The following is a 24,174-nucleotide window of genomic DNA, read 5'->3' as shown; positions in this document are numbered from 1 at the left end:
AATGAAACAGTCAATGGCCCTTGAATGTAAACAGACTTCATTGGTGTTTTCAAGGTCAATTGTACGTGTACCGGCTACGTCCGGACGCACATGTGAGATTACGAATATATATTTTCATTATGAATGAAAGATAATGGACGTAAACATTTATTATTCACGGTATTATTGTACGCATCATTATTATGTAACAGGAAGTCGCTATTATTATAATTCTCTCCGCTATCTCCGGAAAAGTGATTAAATTTGAGTGACAATTAAAACAGTACGTTTCTCGGAATGTAATCTCTGATGTTTTATTTTTTTTCTATTTTTAATTACATTGTTATGTCAACATTATTATCGGTTTTATTCACCGAAAACTCGGCTAATCTGAGGTAATTTTTCCTTCAATTTTTTTCTTTTATTAATTCTCTATTTTTATCCTTTTTGGGTTTTTACAAATCTAATTCCCTATAATTTTTTATTATTTATATTATTAATTTTTTTTTATTATTATTAATTAATTTTTTATTCTAAATTATTAAATTGATTTTGGTGGCTGTTTGAAATATTTTTGAATGTACTTTATAATCGTTGGCATTAATTATATTATTAGTACCATTGTAGTTAATTTTTATTACTTTTAACACTATTGTGATTAATCTTTGTTACCATTAATACCATTCGAATTTTTATTACCACTACCATAAATACTTGGTAATATAATTACTTAAAAAAATTATTATATGGGCGATTAGAAATAATTTTTATTTCTACTACCATAAATATTTTTCACGATTGTTAGGTTACTAATGTTTATTACCATTTTAATTAATATTTATTATTTTCTTCATGAATAATTGACACTGTAATATTAATAATAAAATAATAATAATATAATATTGATAATAAAATAATAATAATAATAATAATTAATACTAAGAGAAGAGTGTAAAAATGTTGATACGGTTTTGGAAAAATAGAAAATAGAGGAGCGAGTACGCGCAAGCGAACTTGCAAACGAGAAGTGGTCACTGAGCGCAAGAGAGATTTCTTATATACGCTTCGGACGAGAATGTGGCGCGCCAATGAGGCGCGAGGAGGCGGAGTTCCGTGCTCCGTCACCCCCTCCAGTCAACGTCTCCCACTCTCTCTCTTTTCTTCGAGTATAAAAGCAAACTTTTCTCTACGCTCAGTGCCAGTTCGTCTCAATCACGCGTAACGGAAGTAGTTCTTAATTTTTCTCTTCCAATTCTTTATTAATTTAATTTTAAATTAGTTAAATAAAAAATATAGTTAAATAAGTTGTTATTTAAATAAATAAACCAGTTTTTTGCCACCTAAAAATAGTGAATCTATTCTAATAGAAAATAATAATAGTCTAAAGTAAAATAATAAAATAATATTTCTTATTGAGAATATATTGATGGAAAATTTTTTAACCACAGCCATGTGTCGTGTTTGTTTAAGGACTGAAGTCAGTGATGAGTGCAGCAACAGTTTGCGAAACGTCAAGGGACGCTCGTTAGGGTAAGTGAATAATCAATTTATCTGAAAATTATTAGCGTCTAGTTGGTGAAACTTGGATCTCATCGTAAAGTTTGCGGTTTCTAACGGTGCTTTAAATGGACAGTGTTGCGTCAATAAATTAACGGAAACGAGGGCAGCACTGATTCGCTCCAAATGTAAACGCAGATATAAAATATCTGTGTACATAAAACACAAGAGCACAGATGTGTGTTTGTTGTTATTGCGGTTCAATTTTATTTTCATTATTTCTGTTTTTAAAGGGAAATTTAAAAAAAATTTCCAATTTCTTAATTTCTTTCCATGAAATTAAAATTCAAAATGGCTAATTCAATAAATTATTTCGAAATTATTTAAAGATAAAGGCACCCTAGGGGCCGTTACATTACGTCCTTCAAGGTGACGCCCCTTACTTTAGGGGGCCGTTACATTACGACTTTAAAGGTAACCCCCCCCCCCTTAGAGGGCCGTTAGCCAAAATTTAATTCTAAACAATTGATTCAATTTAAATTAAATTTCAATGAATTTGACTTAATATTTAATCATAAAGTAAAACTAGTAAAAATTTTATTTAACTTCAATACAAGCGTCCAAAAAGGATTGTTAAATTTTAAATTTATAAAATGTCAATTTCTTTTGTCTGCAAAATTAAAATTTTTCAATGTCGAGCAGTAAATAAAAAAAAGATTCTCTTCCAACTATTGATTAATGCTTAAATATTTTTTTTTCTCCAAAATAAATAAATAATAGCTAATCGGAAAATGGTGTAATTTTACACTTAAAATTTATGACTCTATCACTATCGTGTTGAATCTGCTATGAAAAAAGATAAACTTCTAATGTAACATTTTTACGTGCAATTTATTTCATGCTCGTTTCTCCTCTGCGTAAAATTTTAACTCACACAGCAACTTTACGATTTTGCAAATACATATATATATATATATATATATATATATACAAAAACCTATTTCAAAGATAAGCTACTATTATTTTTGCAAGGATCATAGTGCTGTTTACTTTTCACTCATCTCTCAAATTTTGTGCAAATGCGAAAACATAAAAGTTTAATTAAAAAGGATTAAAATAGAAAATTAATTGTAAACTCTGTTTTAATATTGGAAATGTTTGTGTTTTTGTTTCAAATAATTTCTCTCGGCAAGTTTATTAATAATCGTTGACATTAACTTTTTGATAAAAAAGAACTAAAAGTAAACAATAATAATATTATAATTATATAATTCTTATAAATTTTAATAAAAATAAAATTTTTAATTACTTTTAATTTTAATTTGGTCAAATTTCACTAAAACTTTTAGGTTTAATGTAACGGCCCCCTGGGGGCCCTTAGAAAATCCTGACTCTTTGACGGCGGCAAAATTGTTTTATTTAATAGGGAGAGGTATATATATTTATTTATAAATTATTTATTTATAAAGATAATAAATTATTATTATTTTATTTCTATTTATAAAATAATTAATAATTATTAAATATTGCGAAGATTATTATTTTATAATTTTTAATTAATTTATTAAATAATCCGTTTACAGTTAAAATAAAATAAAAATTAATAATGTTGATTATTGAATTTAGAATATTAATTTAAATTAATTAATTTAATTATAATTATTAAATCAATTTAAATATGTAATTAACATTTTGTGCGTTAATTGTGTTGGCTGTATAAATATTTTCTAATTGTAATTTATTACTCTAGCGGCGTGAATTGTTTAAATAAATTGTAGCTTCTAAATTATACTAATTACAGTACTTTAGATGATTGCATTTTTGCGAAAATGTGATTTCTATTATTTACAATATTTTTTTTTTTTTTTTTTGCTTTTTTAGTTAAAAAAACGAAAATGCAAAATTTTCATATACGTGATTCAACGAAACAGAAGAAAAAAAAGCAAGTTTATATAAATAAAATAATGTGAAAATTATAATTTGCAATTTTTTTTACTATAGCTCTCGAATTTTTATTAATTATCGAGAACAAGTCTAATTAAAAAAAAAACTTACGCAAATAATTGCAAGTCGATCGCATCCAGATGTTGTGGTACCAGTGAGAATTTTTGTTTTTTTTTCGTTTGGTAGAGAAAAAATTTTTATTTTAATAAAATTCGTATTCATAAATAAATAAGTAAATAAGTAAGTAAATAAATAATTAAATAATTAAATAAATAAAAAAATTAAATAGAAAAGTAATTTCTTTATTAAAAAAAATTGTTTTTTTGAAAATTTATCTTATTTATTTGCTCTAGAAATAATATATTAATTTTGTTAATTTCAAATTTTGAATTTATTAATTTTGTTAAATTAAGAATTTAATTTATAAATTTTCATAGTCAATAATATATTAATTCTAAAAATTAATAACTAATTAGAATTAAAAAATTAATTCAAAATAATACATTAATTTTAATTAATTAGTTAATTTATTAATTAGTATTTTATTATTTTTCATGTTTTAAAAATGAATTATTTATCAATTTTAATAGTTAAGAATTGATTTTATTTTATTAAAAAGTTTAAATTGTTTAAAAATTGTCACTTATCAGAATCATGGTAACAATGTGTGAAAATAATTAGACAAAATAATGATATAAAAATATTTTATAGAAATTAAAATAACTAAAAATCGAAAGTTTAATATTTTTTAATAAAAGAAAATTTTGAATTTTTCTTTCTTTTTTTAATGGAAAAAAATAATTAACTTTTCACTTATTGAAAGTAAAAAAGGTGTCTTTAGTTTCACGATTATTTTATTTAAAATTTTTTTTTTACTTTTTGCACAGTTGGCGGAAATTAAAGACACAGAGAAAGTTGTATTTTTCGATATCCTTTAAGGGGAGAGAAACGAATAGAATTCCTTGGAACATTTGGTACCAAGATTCAGATCACGGAAATTCAATTCAGAAACGCGTTTTCTACCTTCAGAAACACTCGATTTTCTCTTGAAATTATTTGGTTCGATAATTTCTGGAAAAGAAAAAAAAGAAGAAAAAAAATGCAAAAGAAAAAAAAATGTAAATTAATACTTGAAGAAAAATGAAATAAAAGAGAAAATTGGTGAAATAAGGAAAAAAATAGTTTGGTAAATAAAAAAATTGGAGATGAAATATTTTTTTGAATAATAAAAAAAATAAAAAAATATCAAAAGAATTAAAAACTGACTAAAGAAACTAAAATAACTGAAAAATTAAAAAAATTAAAAAACTAAAAAAAGACTAAAAGTTAATTTTTTTAATTAACTAAAAGACTAAAAAACAAAAGCTAAAAAAACTAAAATTGAGAAACCGACTAAAACCAAACAAAAAAATAAAAATTTATTAAAATTTAACTCATAAACTAAAATTTACTAAAAATTAAAATAAAAAAAAGAATGAAAAATATACATAAAAATTTTTTTATTACGCACAAAAATATTTTTATTTACACAATGAATCAATGGAATGGTAAAATTACTGATAAATGATGAATGACAATTTTTCTTTCGTAATTTTTTGTTAGCAAAAGCAGATGAATGTTTTTTAAAAATTCAATAGAATTAGCACAACAATAGCAGCGATTTTATACTAAAAATTATTTTTTTTGCAATGATAATGATTTTCTTTTGTTTTTTGCATAAAATTTCAATATTATATATTTAATGCATTCATACAGAAAAAATTATTTCGAAGTATATTTATATAGTGGAAATTTTTTAAGAGCATATTATAATTAGAAAAAAAGGTAATAAAACTAATAAAATAGCAGACAGAGCAGATGAAAACGGAAAAAAAACTTGCCTCCTTGCAGCATTGGCGGTTCAAGTTCGACATAAAAAAGAGCGTCCTTCTCGTACGAATCCTCTTCAATAATTGTCAACGCTATCATTTTTCTGAAAATAGAGAGAAAAAATTCATTAGTTTATAAATTGGGAGAAAGTATTTTTATTTTTATTTATTTATTCTCTTTTCTTTATTTAATTTTAATTTTCTTAATTTAAATTAATTTTTTATTTTAATTTTTAATTTTATGTATTTTGTTATTCAATTTTTATTTCTAGTTTTACTTCTTTCGATTCTGTATTATTCGAGAATTAGAAATTAAGTCTTTTTAAAATTTCATAAGTGGCAAATATAAACAAAATTCGAACGAATTTGAAATATCGTCCGTCATTTTGAATCCGCCATTTTGGAATTTTTAATTTCGATATAAAATCAGTAAAACACCATCTAATTTAAGAATTTTAATTATTACCAAATGAAACTAAATTCAAGTATTAATTTTAAAAATAGCAACGAATTAGAATTATCGTCAGCCATATTGAATCCGCCATTTTGAATTATTTAAATTTGATAGAAAATCAGTAAAAAAAAAACCCCCTTTAATTAAAATATTTAACTGTATTCTTAAATGAAAGTGAATTTAAGTAAATAATTTTAAAATAAAGACGAATTAGAAATATCGTCCGCCATATTGAATCCGCCATTTTGAATTCTGTAAATCTATTAAAAAGTGTGTAAAAAAACCCTCTAATTAAAAAATTTAACTTTTTTTTTTAAATAAAACTGAATTTAAGTAAATAATGTCAAAATTGAAACGAATTAGAAATATTGTCCGCCATTTTAATTTGTTTAAATTCGATACAAAATCAGTATAAAACTGTCCAATTTAAATTAAACAATAATTTATGTATAAAACTTGAATTTGAATAAACAATTTCGTAATTGAAAATAACAAAAAAATTCAGTTTAATTTAAATTCAAAAAGTTTTAATTAAAATTGAAATTAAATTTACTTTTTTTCTCTCTTTTATTTTTCATTTTAATTTAAACTCAGTGTAATTTCATCGAAATAACATATTATTCATATCGCTTTTGTCAAAAAAATTTTTCAATAAATTCTAAAAATGAATAATTAATTTTTTTTCTTTTTCTAATTAAAATTATACTTTGTTGGGGAAAATATTGAATGGATATAGGAGAGAAAGAGAGAGAGAGAGGGGGTGGAGAAAGGAACTATTAAATGTCGAGCTATTAAATTCCTCTACATTTTGTAACTGTATAGACAATGAAAAATAGACGAGGATAAAATTGAGTTTCCGGAAAAGTCATGACACACACACACAAACAAATAAACACACATACACACACAACACACGAATGTAAAGTTATATACATTCATAGAAAATGGTGAATACTCTCCATGGAGTCTAGTTGCTGTACCCTTTTTGCCCAGGCATATATCTATATACTGTAAATATTGACATACACTTCGCTTTGTGACGGCATTGTGTATCTAGACGTTTCACTTATAAAGCTTTTATCCCCACGGGTATATCTCGGAGGCCTTTTCACATTTCATTATTAAACGTTTCCCGAAAAGTTCTTCAGGGACTCATTTTGGTATGTAATTTCAAAGTTCAAACACTTGGAAAATGCTTTTGCCTATTAAAACTTTAAACTCTCACGGTATATTTATAATTATGTAAATAAGAATTAATTTCCCCCAGTAAACAACAACACAGCAAAGCAAAATTTTATTAATTAAAACGAGATTACATTTTAATCCAATCAAAATTATTTCAAACTTTCAGTGAGAATTTATTTCAAAGAATGATTCCTTTTGTTAGATTATTATAGATTTTTCTTGAAAAAAAATGACTTGTGTCTTGTTTCTGCTACTGAATAAGAAAATGTTTTGTTAATCATTAAAAAATTTTTTTTTATTAAACAATAATTTCTTAATAAATAAAAAATGTTTTCTTATAATTAAAAAATGCTTTTTTATAAATAAAAAATATTTTCTTAATTATTACAAAACAATTCCAATTATTAAAAAATCTTACCAGCGAAATACAATTTTCGTTAGAGTGAATCAAAAACAATTATTATAATAATTTAAAAAATGTTTTTCAAATATTAAAAAACAAATTAAATTATTAACAAATTTTACCAGCGAAATACAATTTTAATCAGAGTGAATATAGAAATTATTTTTATAATTTCACAAAATATTTTTATAATTTCACAAAATATTTTTATAAATACTTGAGTAATTAATGAATAAATTTTTTAAATAATTTAAAACTTAACAAAAAAATAGTTTGTAATAACCAGAATAAAGTTTTTGTTTAAATGTAGTTTAACATTTTATTTTTATTAAAGTTTAAACGCAACATTATCTCAAGTAAAAAAGAAAAAAGAAAAGACATTGTAAAAATGATTTATTCAAAAGTTATAACTTGACTGGTAAAAAGAATGCAAATCTCATATATCGGTATTTATGGCAGGAAGACCTTTTTATTTTGAATTTCATCGTCGTAAAAATACAAACCCTAGTAAATATTTACAATTTCGTTTTGACTGCATGAAATCGTATTCACATTTTTATTCCAAAACAGTATAGAGCTCTTTATCCAGCAGCCACTTAACATCCATACATCATTTTCAACAAGCGTATACTCTCACTTGTCATTCATTTTTTGTACTTGTTTTTTTTTCTCCTCCAAGCGAAAAAAGAAACAAAAATATTAAAAGCTTCTTATCCCTGTAATGTTTCAAAAAATCACTATAAATAATAAAGGTAAAGAAAGTAAAAGTAGGAAGAAAAACAAATCTGTATAAAAAAGCCAGAAATCTAATTTACCGACTGATGGTAATATATACCAACAGTCGGTAAATTAGATTCCTGTCCTTTTAATATTGTGCTTTTTATTAATGTAATAATTCAATAATTGTCATACATAATAAACTAAAAGAATATACATAACAAAGATAAATAAAATAATTTCTACTTTACCGACTGAAAAATCGATAAAGTAGACTCGAACGTCGATAAAGTAAACTTAGAAGTCGATAAAACAGACTCGAACGTAAATAAAATAGTCTAAAAAGTCGGTAATGTAGACTTCAACGTCAATAAAGTAGATATCTTCTACTGTACCATCGGTAACAAAAAAAGAACCAAGAAAGCAAAGGTTAACTACATTAGTAACAAAAACCTCCGATTTATAATGATTCAGAAGCAATAAATTCTTTTTTTTTTTGAGAGAGAAAAAGAAAGGAAATAGAAGTTGCTTAACACCAGAAAGTGATCAACGCGACGACTAACACTGGTATAAAGTTTCGTTTGAAGTGGCATAAGATTTTTTTGCCTAAAGCTCTTTTTCTCACTAAAGCTGAAAAGGTCTATGAGGAAAGAATATAAAAGTAACTTTAACGTCAAACGGAAAGAATTGCATTATATCGCCGGAAGAATTGTATATCCTGGAGACATTTTCTTCATTCAAACATTTAAATATTTAAATAATACTTCAACACCTGCAATTCTATCAAATTTTTAGTGTATTTTTTGTTGCCAGTCACCAAGAGTTAAGTGATTTTTAGAAAAAATTCTACTATCTATGAATTATTGTCACTAATAATTGCAACAGTATCAGCGCCGATAACGATTTGTTTAGTCGATAATTTACCATCAATCGGTAATTTACCATCAGTCGATAAAATAGATTGTGTCGGTAGGCAGCCAAAAGCCCCATTTGCCATTCGGCTTGGTGGCCAAAATGCTAAATCACACACAGAAAAACTGGTTTACCGACCGAGTGTTCCGAACCTAACCTCTTACTGTGTAAAATTGTAATTTAGTAAAATGGCAATTTAGCATTTTGGCCACCAAGCTTTGCCCTAATTACAATTTTGCACAGAAAGAAGGTTAGGTTCGGAGATACTTAGTCGGTAAAACAGTTTTGCTGCGTACAATTTGTGCAAAATTCTAAATTGATTCTAAATTAAGAAATCATTCTCTTACATTTTGAAAATTTGATAGATTTATTAGTATTTTAAAATGAGTTATCGATAGACTAACGATTATTTTAATGATTAGTTACCATAGGTTGGTAAGGAAGAAAACTATACCATAAAGTATTAGCTAGGACGCTACAGTAACAGTAACACAATAGTATCATTACCGATAACGATTTTTTCAGTCGATAATATACAATTAGTCGGTAATTTACCATCAGTCGATAAAGCAAATTTGAAAAATTTCGAAAGAGCAGAAAATATTTATTTCCAATATTTTTACGATTGTGTACCAGTTTGCTTGGTGGCCAAAAGACTAAATTGCCATTTCGCTAAATTAAAATTTTACACAGTAAGAGGTTAGGTTCGAAACACTCAGTCGGTAAAACAGTTTTGCTGTGCATGGTTTAGCAAAATGGCAATTTAGCCTTTTGGCCACCAAGCGTTTCATAACTTTACCGACAGATGGTAAAGAAAAACGGAGAAAAACCCTAAAAAGCGTATTTATTTTGCAGAAAATGTATGAATTTTCTTCCTATGAGAACAAAAACGTAACTCTAACTTAAAAAATAAATATTAATTTACAATTATCAAGGTTTTGAATTAAAAATTAACATCAATTAAAATAATTTGTAACTATGGTGTTAATTGTAATTTAAAGCATTTAATTTTGATTGATATTAAGTTTGATTACTTTTACTTATTTTTTTTTGATGACAGAGAGAAAAAATCGTCTGATTTGTCTAATGGTAGATAATTTAGAGTGAAGCTCAAAGTCTTAGTTATCTCGAGGGAATCATTAATATTCCATTTGCATACACCGGTGAATTCAGTGGGCTTGATAATAATAAATTAATCGAGCTTGCGAGTAAAATGACGTTAATGAGAGAACACGTCATCAACGTATACACAAGGAGTCCTCGCCTCCTCTCATGCAAACACAAATCCATTAATTCGCGCATAGATTAATTAGCGTGATTTTTTTTCCAACATTAAAACACAGTCCATTTTGCAAATATCAATCATCATCATCATCATGAGCACGATCAAAATTTCAACTAAATTTTGGAGATTTCACCAATTTTCGTATATATTTCCTAGGTAAATAAATTATAATTCGGTTAAATATTCTAATTTTGTTGTTGACGTAAAATTTCTTCTTGTAAAATAAATAAAAATTCCCATTAATAAAACAGTGGAGAGTATGCAAAATTTGTATGAAGATTTTAAAAAGAAATTCAGAATGGTATTTTTTTCTTCTCTCGTAATTGATAAAAAAAAATTCTAGTTAGTGATTATTATTTATTTTTCTAACTGATTAAAATGGTAGTTCTCTGATTATTAAAATTCCAATTTTGAATTTCATCTTTCAATTGGTATTAAAATATAGATATAACAAGGTACGCAATTTCAATCGATAATTGATAGGAATCGTAAATTACAGGAGCAAAAGCATAATTTAGTGGAATGGCCAGGACGAACGTGAAATTAAAGCCGAACATTGAACACTGCAATCAGTAGTTAGTTCTTGTCGATGATATCGTACTTCAGTGCTTTAAAATTATTATTTAATTGGAAATTTCCCATCAGAATTTTAAAAATAGACAGAAAATTACATTTTTGTTTTATTTTATTCATTTAGTTAGTTGCTTTTCGAAAGCATTGCTTTGTAAAAGTGCAAAATAGGCGAAATTAATAGATTTCTGCTAATGTCAATTTACCATCGGTCGGTAGTGTAAATATCTACATTACCGTTGGTATAATTAGCAATAATTAATTGTCATTGGTAGGAAAACTAAAATTACCGACTGTAGATAATGACTGATTGCCATCAGTCGGCGACATGGATCTCTGTTTTACCAACGGCAAGGAATTAATGTTTGATAATTATTCGTTGGGCATATAGATTACCGACTTAGATTATGACTATTTAACATCAGTTCGGCAAGGTGAATCTTTGTTTTTTAGATGGCACATATTAAAATGTTCAGTTACTATTGCTTGGCCATTAATATTACCGACTGCAGATAATGACTATTTACCATCGGTCGGTAAGGTGAATCTCTGCTTTTACCGACACCTTCTTTTTTTAAATGTTTCAATACTTTTAATGACTGTAGATTCCTAGCGTTATATTAAATTATCTTACTGTTTACTTGAATATATACAAATTTAAATTGTTAAAATTTTCTTTCTACTTTTCTTTTTCTAAATCCTTCTTTAAATGGCTGCTATTTATCATATTGAAAAATATGAATATGACCCTATAAAATGTGAGTGCATATTTAATAAAGATTTTCTAAGTAAGGGAAAAAAGTATATAAAAAGTGCCTCTTAAAGCATATCAAAACTGCAACTTCTTTATATGTTTAATAACTTTTCTGTCATTTTTATTGGCCTGAAAATATTAAAAAAAGATATAAAATTCGCTCGTAAAAAAAGTTTTTTACAACTTTTTCTTTTCATTAGTAATGTTGTCGATATTCTTTAAATAAGAGGGTAGAACAATAGAAATCGACGACATTTAGATATAATGCAGAATTTACAATTTTTATGTTTTATTTTACCTCGTATTTAATTTGCTTGATGAAAAAGATTGTTGTAATTCGTTTATTTTATCGAAATTTCATTGCAAAAATTATTTCCTAAGGGCAAAATATTTTTCCTTTTAAAATTACAGAGTTTATTTTATTGTGAATTGGTTTTTTAATAATTAAAATATTAATTTATAAAAAAGGATTCTTTACTGTTGATTGTAAGTGTATTTTATTAATTTGGCACTCTTCGTTTAACCGAAAATTGCATTTCCATATGACGGTGAGATAGAAAACTGTATTTCTCCATGTCGGTAAAAGAGAAAACTGCACATTTTTACAGGTCGGTAAATTTTTGAATAGTAAAAGTAGAAAACTGCATTGCTTTGTCGGTAATAAAGAAAATTGCATTTCTACAGGTCGATAAAATTGAGATCTGTATTTCCGTTTGTCGGTAGAGAAGAAAGCGGTATTGCTATGTGTTGGTAAAACAGAGAATATTTAGTTAAAAATTACTTTTTTAATTTACATTCAAGTGTTGATTGTAAAAATAATAATAATAATAATAATATTACGGATAATTAATAATATTAATAATAATTCTAATTAATAAAATAATTTTTCCTTGAATTTCTCCTATGTTATATCATAGTTTGAAATGTTAAGTTGCGTCTTGTCACGTGACCCAATTCTTCTGATCTGTCGGACAATGAATTTTTTAAAGAATTTTTAAAATTCATGACAAATGAGATTTTACGAAAATGAATTTTCTGTTTTATGTTAATTAATTTTTCACTACAAAAATTTTTAAAATTAGTTTCAAAAGGAGCAGAAAATTTTTATCAACTATTATTTTTTTTATTGAAGCACAAAATTTTATAAAATAAATTATATTATTCTGTCTGGTATTTTTTCTTCTTGAATTGTAAAAAATTAATTTTATAATTAATTTAAAATTTAAATTCAGTGATAAATGAATAAAATATTATCTCTAAAAGTTAAAAAGTTGCAGAAAAGATCCAATCGAAGTGTGAACTAGTGAATAATGAGATAGATAATAATAAACGACTAATTAGTTATTAACTACTAAATAAATATTATTTATTTATATTATTATTTATTATTTAACAAATATTTTTATTATTATTTATAATGTTATTTTCAATTATAAACAATTAATAGTTAATCAAAGAACTAGTGAATAAGTGATATTTAATAATAAACGATTCATTAGTTATTAACAATTCAATAAATATTATTTATGGGGGAAAATAATTAAAATTAATTTACTTTGGTTGGAAATTCGTAACTATTATAAAAATTGTGCTATAAATTCGCAAAGATTATTGCTCCCATATTATAAATAATAGTTTCTTTCTGTATTTAGATCAACTGAAGTATTGTTAAGAAAAAAAAGGTAATAAGTAAATGAGTGCTTGTACATTTTCTTTTTTTTTTAAAAATAGTCGAGGAACATCCATTTAAAACTCTTCTATACGACAAATCGATCGACCCTCGTCTCGAAATCGTTAAAAAGAGCTTATGATGGCCAAAGTGGAGTGACTTCAGTTGAGAACCCTCACAAGTGCAATTGACTCTCTACATAAGATTCTAAACTTTGTTTTATAATGTAGGCCTTGGGGACAACAGAATAACTGTACTTAAGAAAAAGAAATATATAAAAATATAAATTTCTTTTTTCGTTATTCATCAATTTTTCTCCCTTGCCCCCAAATTGAATTTTGAACCCTCTTCGAATTTTATTTTATTGTATTTTTATTATATTAATTTTTACCACAATTTCTTTAAAAACGAAATAAATGAATATTATAAAAAGTCATTCTTGAAAACTTGAGTATAATATTAAGATTTTATTTTATCTGCGAGGATATAACTCAATTTTTCAAGAACCCGAGAGAAAAAGAAATAAATTATCATTTTTCTTTTTGAAGACAGAGAGGGGAAAAAAAAGATGAGAAAAAATTATTAGTCTCCCTTTGGCCGAGAAAGAAAACTTAATGCATATTTTGTTTTGTTTTAATATTTCTCTTTCTCCACTTTTACCCCAAGACACTTTATGTGCCGTTAATAAATCAAGACTTTAAATGTGTTCATAAAAAAAAAAATGTTGAAAAAAAAAATATTCAAATGAAAGGTTTAAAGAAAACGTTCCTATATTTTACCTACCATTAGCTAATTAAATTTCTCTATTATAAGATTATTTATTTTTTAAAGTATTATGTAAATTATAATGAGAGCTTGTTTTATTTTTATTTATTTTCTATTTTTTATATTTACTTTCTCTCGTTTATTAAATTCGAAAAAAAGTCTTTAATCATACCTATCATAATACGAAACATATCTCGCTTTAAAATTAATGAGCATCCAAATCCAACTTGAAAACTTGCGAATTTAGTATATATAGAGAAAGAAAGTGCGAGGGAGATGAGTGAGAGAGAGAGAAGATGTTTCTAAAGCTAAGGGATATATGTCTCCCATAATTGCTCCTTTCAACTATATTTAAGTATGCACGTGAGCGTTAATTTTAGTGGTGCAAAAGGAAGTCGTTGTTATTAAGGAAGCATTAAGTCGTGTCTAAAGGGGATGGGAGGTTTGAAGGGAACTCAAAAGTTCAAATCGCAACGATCATCCACCTAAATTACCTCTGACATTATTACTTCGAGTGCTCTCTTTTAGAAGCAGTTAAAAACTTCATTTTCAGAAAATTTAAATCCATTCAGATTTTCAGAAAACTCAATTTCGGTTTAATTAAAGTACTGAGGATAAAGATTTAAAAAAATTGTATTTTACTAGCCAGAACTTTAACAAACTGGTTTTACCACGCCCATTATGGGCGTAACTAATTATTAGTATTTTGACCACGCCCCTCGGAGGTGTTTACTATCAGTGCCACGCCTACAACAATTTAGTAGGCGTGACACTCTTCCACCACTTTAGAGTTCACGCCTTTTTTAACAAGGGGTCATTCACAAACTACGTCACACTTTTTCGGACTAGTTTTGACCCCCCCCCTTCATCACATTTTTTACATAAAAAAAAAATTTTTTTACACACTTCGTCACACACAGCTTTACACCCCCCCACCCCTAGGAGTGTGACGTAGTTTGTGAACAACCCCCAACTTTTTACCACGTCCAATGTGGGCGTTACCAATTACTAGATTATTTTGACCACGCCCCTCGGAGGCGTTTACTATCAATGCCACGCCTACAATTTTGCAGGCGCGGCACACTTCCACCACTTTTGGAGTTCACGCCTTTTTTAACCACGTCTTCTTACCACACCCATTGTGAGCGTAAATAATTACTGAGTCTTTTCACCACGCCCCTCGGAGGCGTTTACTATCACTGCCACGCCTACAATTGGGCGTGGTGAGAAAAATTGGTTGACGAGGCGTGAACTCTATGAGTAGTGGAAGTAACAGAAGGAGTAGTAACAAGAAAAGTACCACACTGACTAAAGAACTGACTGTTGTAGGCGTGGCCAATCAGAAACTCCACCCATAAAATGGGAAGACTCCGCCCCTTTATACTAAATGCCCACCTCTTAAAGGCGTTTACCATCAATGCCACGCCTCTTGAAGGCGTTTACTTTCAATGCTACGCCTACAAACGTAAATAAATTAAAAAAACAAAGCTCTCCCCTTATTAGATTTCTTTTTTTCTAATTACTTTATTAATTTATTATTAATTTATTTATTAATTTATTATTAATTTTTTTCTAATTACACTATAGTTTTAATTGAATAAGACAGAACGAGATATTTCATTAGATTCTCGAGAAATTAGATTTACATATATATATAAAGTTTATTTGAATGTTAATTGTATGTATTATTTATTTTGTTTTCTGGCTGGTGTAAGATGGCATTTTCAATTCCCCTAGGACGAGTTCACGATCATATATGTAGGATGTGTATATTTTCTGTATGTATAAATAAGTTCATGCAACCCGAAAGGCACATGTATATAGTGAGAAAATAGATTTACATAATTCGGAAAAGAGAGCTTTTCTTTTCGCTCTTCTGTGTGTAGTAGAAATATAAAAGTACTAACTTTGAAAAACCTCAAATTTCCTATTTCAATCATAGCAATCTTGAATTTCTCATCTAGACGAAAGGAAATAAACAGAAAAAAAATGTAAAATTTGAAATTTTATGACGACTGTATAGATTGTATAATATCTGATATCACTCCTCGTTGACATGAAGTTTTTTTTCTCTTTTTTTGTTATCGTCAGAAAGGTGACTGATTTTTTTTCTTATCGAAAAATTAGATCAGAAAACAATATTGTTCCGGAGGAGAAAAAAAAAATTGAAGAGTATCTGTGAAATCTCTGAACTTTTCCTCAAATTTTTTTTCTCTAGTTTTCTTTATTTTCTTGCATCTTGCTTTCTTTGGTTTTTTTAATTTTCTTTCTTCGATTTTTTTGTAATGCAAGAACATTTTTGGATTTTTCGAAAAGTAATAATTCTTGGGGAGAAGTGCAAGAAATTTCAGGGGTCTGAAGAAAGATTTTTAATGATATTCTTTTCCATTCCGATTACAAACCCAAAATTCCGATTACATTGGAAATATTATCGGATTCCTTAACCATCAAAATTCCGATGAAATTCTGACGAAAGATTATTGGAATTTTGTGAGGAAATCTCCTAGATAGAGAGCGAGGAAGTTTACAGAAAATTCTTCCAAGAAGGATTAATTTTTTTAAATAACAAAATAATGCAAAGTAGTTTAAAAGAGTAAACTTTAAAAAAATTTGTTTTGAAATAATAAAAAAGAAAGAAGGGTAAAAACAAGGAATATCTATTGGAGACAAGTAGACATGAAAAAGAAAAAAGTTAAAAAAAAGTTTACTCCTACAATATTGCAGTAAAAAGGTTAATGTCAGAAGTGGCGAAAAACACAATCCGGAAGAGAAGCCTTTCAAGTTCTTTTTACAGAAGTTCGTGAAATGAGATAAAAGGATAGCGAATCCTTTTCATTGATCGTTTTTTAAAAGATTTTACCCTTTTTATTTTATTCTTTTTTTTTATTTTCTTTCTTTTCTATTTCACTATCTGCGTGTGTGTACTTCTTTCTCTCTCTTTTTCTCTCACTACAATTTCCCTTTTTTTCTGCCTTTATATCTTTCTATTTCGACTTTAAAGAACATTCTCGCTCGGACCTCACAAGAACACTCAATAAAGGAATATTGGAAAAATATCGATAACCGCTTATTTACCAGAGAGCAAAAGCAAAATAAAAAAAAGAAGAGAAAGAGCAAGAGAGAGAGAGGGAAAAAAAGAAGAGAGGAACACATTCATTTTTCTCTTTGACAAAACATTCCATTGCCTTCGATGCCTTGACAATATAATATTTAAAGTGATAAATTCATCAGCGCGGAAATCCAATTACAAAGTACTCAAACACGATAGTGTCAAGTTTCTCTTTTATTCGCGGGAAAATCATTTTTTTTAAATAAAATTATAATTACAAATAGTTGGGAAAATTGATTAAAAAGTTATTGAAAAAAATATATGTATTTTTGATTTTCAAAAGTAAAATTTGATAGTACTTGTCCATAAGGGGCGTGGCAATAGGCGTGGATAGTGATAAACCAGAAGGCTTTACACAAATTTTCAGATTGCACTTAAAATACGTAGTAAAACTATTTAAACCACGCCTTCAATTGTGGGCGTGGTCAGTCGACGCCCACAAGAGGCGTGGTTCTGATCTTAACCACGCCTCTTGTGGGCGTTGACAATTTAATATTTTTGGAGTTAACGTCCACAAGAGTTGGAATCTTAACCACGCCTCTTGTGGGCGTTGACAATTTAAAATATTTTTTGGAGTTTAGTAGTCAAAGTCAATAAAGGAGTAGTGTTAATATGCAACACCCACAAAAAGCGTGAAATATAATTGAAAACAAACAAAGAAGGCGTTTTGCAATACATCTGAGGCGTGGTTTTTAATAGTAAACGCCTTTTTTATCGTCAACAGGCGTGGCTTTTAATAATAAACGCCTTATTACCAACAATCGTGGCTTTTTATAGTAAACGCCTTTTTTATCAACAAGAGGCGTGGCTTTAAATATTAAACGCCCATAGAGAACTATGCTCATAGTTCATAGTCCTCTATGGGCGTTTACTATTTAAAGCCACGCCTGTTAATAATAAAAAAGCGTCGTAATAGATAACGCCTACAAAAGGCGTAAACGTTTATAGAAAACAAATAACGAAGGCGTTTTGCAAAATATTAGAGGCATGGTGTTTGATAGTAAACGCCCAAAAAGGAGTGGTGGTAAGAGAAGGGCGTGGTAATAGGTAACGCCCACAAAAGGAGTAAACCTTTATAGAAAACAATGAAGGCGCTTCGCAATATATTGGAGGCGTGGTTTATTGTAGTGAACGCCTACAAAAGGCGTAAACGTTTTAAAAAAACAAACAATGAAGGCGTTCCGTAATATATTAGAGGCGTGGTTTTTGATAGTCAACGCCCACAAAGGCGTGAACAATAATTGGAGGCGTGGTCTTTATAATTAAACACCTAAAAATAATATTAGAAACGTTCGATATTGAGAAAAATAAACCCATTCTTTAGTATTTAAAACAAAAATAACAGCACTCCTGATAATTCTCTCGTTCGGGAATTATTTCGCGAGAACAAGTGATGAATTTCATTATAATTCAATGACAATTGAATGATAAATGAAAGAGAGAAAATCGAGAGTAATGAATAATTTCAAAATAATGATAAATAATGAATAATATCAAATTGATGACAATAAATAATGAAAAATGAACAATTTTAAATTGATGATGATAAATGAATATATAATAATGAACAATTTTAAACAATAAATAATGAATAGTTTGTAATTGAAGATAAATTTTTTAATGATTAATGAGAGGAAAATAATTGTTATCAAGATGTGGGAAATAGATTTGAATTATGCGCAAATACTGCAATTAATCACAATTATTTATAATAATAAACGAGTTTAGTTGATTTAATAGATTTTAGATTAATTTTAATATAGAAAACGGATAAAAATGAGTAAATGTTTTCCTTTTATCAAATAAATATTAATTGAATAGCTAATTTTTATTTTCTCTGTAATTTTTTATTTCTATCTTAGTGTTATCTATTTTTTTGATTTTTTATCTTATTGCAAGAATCGAAAAAAAATAGAGAAGGAAAAAAAATAAAAGCATAGAATCAAAAATTTGGTATTTGTGTTAAAACTTAAACACGAGAAGCGTAAATCAGACGACGTGAAAGAAATAAAGGCAAGTGTATCAGTTCATAAGGATCAACACGCAATCTAAATTGAAGTTAATTATAATGATGGATATTTCTTAAAGGCTTGACTTTACGATTCAAGAGAGAATGAACAATATATGAATTGTATATCATTTTCTCTTTTTTTTCATTTTTGTTTCGTACATATTTCATCGTCATTATACTTTACGCTTAAATGTTGATTAGTTCCGGTCTAAAATCGAAGAACTATAATTTTTTTTCTTTTTATCTTTTCAACTTCTATAAAAGCATAGTTAATTTACGTTTTAAAGGAGTCATTTTTTTCCCTTTATTTTTCCGGTGTACTCAGTTATTATTTTTTTTTATTTTTACACTTTTATAGACTCTCGAAAATATGTGTAATAATTTTTCTTTTGAATTTAACAGTTTTAAATTTAGTTTTGTGTTATTTTTGTATTTAAATATATAATATGTGATTTTTGAAAAAAGGGAGACGAAAACCTTGGGAGGTGGTAAATATAGAAAAGAAATCAGTCACAATTTGACAGGTTCTTAAATTTTAGAAAAGGGTCGTTTTTGAGGTTGGTAAACAATTATAAATTTGAACGCTTTTAGCTTTTTAATGAATTGATGACAGATTTTCTATTTTTTTCCCAAACGTCATAAATTACAAATTTTAGTGAATGTTATTAAAAAAATGACTTAGGATAATTATTAATCACTTATTAAGTAAATAATTGATTTATTATTTTTAAAAATACTGTTTTCTTTATCAAAAATAAAAATTTGATAAATTTGAAATATAATTGTTTCATTTTCGCCCGAAATTGTAAGAATATTATTCCTTTATAATATAATAATAATAATGAAGAATAACATTTTAAAATTACAGAAATATAGAAGTTTGTAAAATTAATAATTATTGTCTTCTTTGAGGAAAATTTAATATTTATATTAATTTCTTGAGTCAAAATTGTTTATTTAGAGTAATTTATTTGAACTTTTATTTTTAGTAATTAAAATTTAAAACATTATTTATAATTAAAATTAAAACTGAAATTATTATTTATAATTGAAATTGAAATTATTATTTATAATTATAATTAAAATGGAAATTGAAATTATAATTGAAATTAAAATTAAAATTGAAATTATTATTTATATTTATAATTGATTGATTATTTATAATTACAATTAAAATTGAAATTACTATTTATAATTAAAATTAAAATTGAAATCGAATTTTAAATTTTATTTATAATTATTGAAATTGAAATTATTATTTATAATTGAAATCATTGAAATTGAAATTATTGTTTACAATCACAATTGAAATTGAAGTTTAAATTGAAATTATTATTTATAATTAAAATTGAAATAATTATTTATAGTTGAAATTGAAATTAAAATTATTATTTAGAACTTAAATTGATATTATTATTTATAATTGATATTGAAATTATTATTTATAATTATAATTAAAATGGAAATTGAAATTATAATTGAAATTAAAATCAAAATTGAAATTATTATTTATATTTATAATTGAGATTGAAATTAACATTATTATTTAAAATTAAAATTAAAATTATTATTTATAATTGAAATTGAAATTGAAACTGAAATTATTATTTAAAATTGAAACTATTATTTATAATTGAAATTGAAACTGAAATTGAAATTATTATTTATAATTGAAATTTAGATTGAAATTATTATTTATAATTACAATTGAAATTGAAATTACTATTTATAATTGAAATTAAAATTAAAATTATTATTTATAATTGAAATTAAAATTGAAATCGAATTTTAAATTTTATTTATAATTATTGAAATTGAAATTATTATTTATAATTAAAATTGAAATAATTATTTATAATTGAAATTGAAATTAAAATTATAATTGAAATTATTATTTATATTTATAATATAAATTGAAATTAAAATTATTATTTAGAACTTAAATTGATATTATTATTTATAATTGATATTAAAACTGAAACTGAAATTGAAATTATTATTAAGAATTGAAATTGAAATTATTATTAATAATTGAAATTGAAATTATTATTAATAATTAAATTTGAAATTATTATTAATAATTGAAATTGAAATTATTATTTATAATTGAAATCATTGAAATTGAAATTATTGTTTACAATCACAATTGAAATTGAAGTTAAAATTGAAATTATTATTTATAATTAAAATTATTGAAATCAAAATGAAAATTGAAATTATTATTTATAATTGAAATTGAAATCGAAATTGAAATGAAAATTGAAATTATTATTTATAATTGAAATTGAAATCGAAATTAGTATTTATAATTGAAATTTCTTTATCACTTATTAAGTACGTAATTAGTTAATTGCACGCGGTTTTAATTTATATATTATTTAAATTAAAATGAATAATTTTATCTTTAAAATTATTAAAACCATTTAATTTATTCAAGATCTTTTATTTAAATATTATTGTTCATAACGTAATTATTAATAATAATTATAATAAAAATATTATTATTAGTATTAACATTATTTTTTTTATTTATTAATTTTTTTATTATAATAGATGTAAATTTTTTTTTGAATAATTTAATTTTTGGATTAATTTTTTTTTATTATTATTTTTTTGAGGGAAGTGGAAAATCTGCTATTATAGTAGTATAGCTAGGAGAGTTCTAGGACAGTTGCTCGGTCGGTAAGGTAGATTTCTAAATAGTATAGTTTCAAGTGGCTTAGAAGGGGTGCTCTACCTTACCGACCGAGTTTAGTTCCTGCTGCCACCGCTAGATGGCGCCACTTACAAATTCCAAACCCCTTGGCGGGAAATTTAAAAATTTAATTTCAAACTTTCGAGTGTCTTAGAAGGGGTGCTCTACCTTACCGACCGAGTTTAGTTCCTGCTGCCACCGCTAGATGGCGCCACTTACAAATTCCAAACCCCTTGGCGGGAAATTTAAAAATTTAATTTCAAACTTTCGAGTGTCTTAGAAGGGGTTCTCTGTTTTACCGACCGATTTTTTTAGTGCCGGCTGCCGCCGATGGATGGCGCCACTAGCGAATTCAAACTTGCTTGGCGGGAAATTTAAAAATTTTATTTTGGAAATTTAAAGTCTATTGGAAAGGGTGTTCTGCTTTACCGACCATTGAGTTCCGGCTGCCTCCGAGAGATGGCGTTACCATCGAATTCAAACCGCGGGAAATTTAAAAATTTATTTGAAAAATTCAAACCGCTTGGACAGTGAGCCGCCATTTTGTTTTACCGACAGAGTTTAACTACTAATTGTCTGTAATATATTTTTGCTAAAAGGTGTTATTGACTGAGTTTACCACTAAGTAAAAAGGTAAGTTTTGACACTATTTTATCAACAGATTAATAATTTTTGAAATACTAATTAAGTTCACTAAGTTAATTTAATAAATAATGTATTTATTTATTCAAGTTGCAATTTATTATTTATAACTAATTAATATTAGATCCTCTTTTTTAATATGAATAATTAAATGTTGTTATATTTATATAATAATTGTATGTTTGTTATATTTCTATAAAATTGTTTATTAATAACGGTAAGTAAGTAATATGCACATTTTTTCATTATAATTTTAATGTAGTTCATTTAAAAACTCAGTGTTAAGTTTGATTTGAATTTCGCGCTGATTTCATTTTCGATATTCTCATATCTAATTTCCGCCAGACCTGAGAGAATACAAATGCTCTAATTGGTTTATTCTTTTGATAAAGAAATTATTTACTTTCTACTATAAAATTTATAAGAAAAAATAAATGTGTTTATAATTTTAAGCTTTTAATTAATAATAATAATATTTTATTAATCATCTTAATAATTAATAAATATTTTCATAAATTTATTTTAGAAATTCACGTGTGTACTTTCCTGATTTTTATACTATTTTATGTATGGCGGGAATTTTTAAAGTTTCAATTATTCAACGTAATAAATTTATTATTGTTTACGTTTATAAAAATGAAATTATAACTTTCTACTTTAGTTGAACTTTTTTCTTGATGCATTAACTAAAAAATCATTGAAAATCGAAATTCTTATGAAAATTATGAAAAAATGTGGGAAATTATGTCAACTGTTCATCCCTGAGCCACCATGTTTTTAACGAACCTGTCATATATTGAATTACATTGGATTGTCATAACTCAAAGTTAGTTTATTTCATAATTAGTTATAATAATTTAAAATGGTAAGTGCTAATTATTTATATAATTCGAATAAAATAAAAATACTTATACTAACACCTATGTTTTTTTTTCTAAAGGTTCTCAAGAAATTAATAGTATACTGTTTCTGCAACGCTGAAAACTGTCAATATCGTCAACTCCAGAGAGAAATTGTAAGTAACCATTATTATTCGAAATTTCAATTATATATACTTAACTAGATTATATATAAATATTTTGATATTTCCACGTTAGAGTGTAAAATATTCACATATTTTACACTAGTTCATTACATGAAAATTTATAGGTTAGACTTCAAGTCAACAAGTTGTATTGTCAGCAAAAATAGTACATTTTTTCACATTTGTTTACAAAATGTATTGGTTAGACTGAAAATTCACAAATTAAAATGTTATAAAAGTGTAAATTCTTTACGATTGTTCACAAAATTTATAGGTTAGACTTGAAGTCAACAAGTTGTATTGTCAGCAAAAAAAAAAAAAAATGGTAAATTTTTCACATTTGTTTATAAAATGTATTAGTTAGACTGAAAATTCACAAATTAAAATTTATAGGTTAGACTTGAAGTCAACAAGTTGTATTGTCAGCAAAAATGGTAAATTTTTCACATTTGTTTACAAAATTTATAGGTTAGGACGTGCAATTAGCAAGTTTTAACATTAGAAAAAAATTGTATTTTAAATTTAGTGACTAATGTTCAAGAAGAAAAGATGTTAATGTGAGAGTAAAAATTTTTTTATTAGATGATACTTTTTTTCTTTTCAATATATTTTATTTGAATGTTTTTTTTTTAATTTAATTTATTTAATTATATTTATATTTATTTTTTTCTCAGAATGAAATTGAAATTGC

The 24,174-nt window shown here is 25.7% G+C and overlaps 1 protein-coding gene across 1 annotated transcript in view; it reads right to left on the bottom strand.

Annotated features, from left to right (window-relative positions):
* Nucleotides 1-5,389, bottom strand: part of LOC122502549 (sodium/calcium exchanger 2-like) — a 94,639-nt gene extending 89,250 nt beyond the window's left edge. Inside the window, exon 1 of the mRNA XM_043612664.1 lies at nt 5,301-5,389. Within this exon, the coding sequence (XP_043468599.1) occupies nt 5,301-5,388 (88 nt within the window). The 5' untranslated portion in view covers nt 5,389. The remainder of the gene's footprint in view (nt 1-5,300) is intronic.
* Between the last annotated feature and the right edge of the window lie 18,785 nt (nt 5,390-24,174).

This window comes from Leptopilina heterotoma, unplaced genomic scaffold, assembly GCF_015476425.1.
Source record: "Leptopilina heterotoma isolate Lh14 unplaced genomic scaffold, ASM1547642v1 Lhet_234, whole genome shotgun sequence".
Classification (NCBI taxonomy): Eukaryota; Metazoa; Arthropoda; class Insecta; order Hymenoptera; family Figitidae; genus Leptopilina; species Leptopilina heterotoma.
The sequence above is the reverse complement of the archived record's forward strand: the minus strand, read 5'-3'. Positions and strand labels throughout refer to the sequence as shown.